Below are 1,373 nucleotides of genomic sequence, written 5' to 3' on the forward strand. Positions count from 1 at the left end.
TGTGTGTGTGTGTGTGTGTGTGTGTGTGTGTGTGTGTGTGTGTGTGTGTGTGTGTGTGTGGCAGTGATATACCTCATACCAGTGCAATGGAAAACCAAGATAAATTTTTATCTTCAGGTCCTATTCTTGCTATGTTCTGACTTGTTTGTCTTTGCTTGCACCGGTGTTTGTTTTTCACACTAAAACAGTGCATAACATTTCAATTGACATGCAGAGAATGGCTAAACTTTTCACTTTGAATATTAAACCACTTCAACATGACCAAGAATAAAAATTGCTGGGATTTGTTTACATCACCAATGCACAGTGTAAGATTTGTTTCTGTAATATCTATGGAAGCTCTGAATTTGATTCTAATGGTTCTAGGAGATTAAGTGGTTGTGGTTTWTAACAAATTTCCAGAATTATGTGAAAGTATTGCTTTCACAGTGAATTCTGGAAATTAAGTGTGGAAACTGTAAAAGACTGCATAGTTTTTCAGTTMTTTTTTTTACTCAAACTCTTCTTCAAAACCATTTTTAGGCATCTGAAAACATTATTCATAGAAATACACTTTTCTGTCCTATCCCTCCAGATTCTGAGTATTTTAGCACTTTGCTTATCCTCTGCAATTTTAAATCATGAAATCACAACACATTTTGATATTAGTGATGAATATTTTTCACTTTTTAGATTTTGACTTTGAAAGTAAAATTACTTGAGAAAGCTGAGAGCTTCTCATGTTTATCTCCTGTTCTATCATACAAAGTTCTATGTAAAGTGCAAAAAAATGGACATTCTGAGAAAAAACAACTTTAAATTTTAATCTGGACAATAATTTAACAAACAACATGCAAACAGAATTTAACTGTCATTTTATTAGGAAGAAAATACACTGGTACTTGGCAGTACAAAGAAAGTAATCTTGATATTGTGTAAAATTATGATCATTCAGGTAGTAAACCTGTTATCTGCAGATGATTTTGCAGCACCTTTGGTATAAATTAACCTTTTCCACTTTGAGATTGCATTTCTGTGGCCTTTACAAGCCATCAGTGATGTCATTTTTTTTGAGAAGACAATGTCAGCACATTCTGAAAAATACTAGTAGTATATGACAGAGGTCACATCAGGACTTTTTTTCACATTTCTACCAATCATATGACCTTTGAGATGGGGGCTGGGATACTTATGAAAGCAAATCAAACTCAAAAGCCTTTGACACTGATGAAGAATGTGAGCAGCCAAGACTGAAAAAACAACATAATCATTAGAAAGGGACTGATCTAACACTGAAAAAAAGACAACTCACCAAAAATCTCGCCATTCTTGGCATACTCTGTGACTAAGTACAGCATGTTCTTCGTTTCCATCACCTGAAAGAAGGAGAGAAT

At 34.0% G+C, this 1,373-nt stretch overlaps 1 protein-coding gene across 1 annotated transcript in view; it reads right to left on the minus strand.

Moving 5' to 3' along the window:
• Window positions 1-1,373, minus strand: part of sik2b (salt-inducible kinase 2b) — a gene marked incomplete at its 5' end in the record, with an annotated part of 38,527 nt that overhangs the window by 30,690 nt on the left and 6,464 nt on the right. Inside the window, 1 exon segment of the mRNA XM_014005251.1 lies at window positions 1,292-1,355. Coding sequence (XP_013860705.1) covers window positions 1,292-1,355 — 64 coding nt within the window.

This window comes from Austrofundulus limnaeus, unplaced genomic scaffold (genome assembly GCF_001266775.1).
Source record: "Austrofundulus limnaeus strain Quisiro unplaced genomic scaffold, Austrofundulus_limnaeus-1.0 Scaffold29, whole genome shotgun sequence".
Classification (NCBI taxonomy): Eukaryota; Metazoa; Chordata; class Actinopteri; order Cyprinodontiformes; family Rivulidae; genus Austrofundulus; species Austrofundulus limnaeus.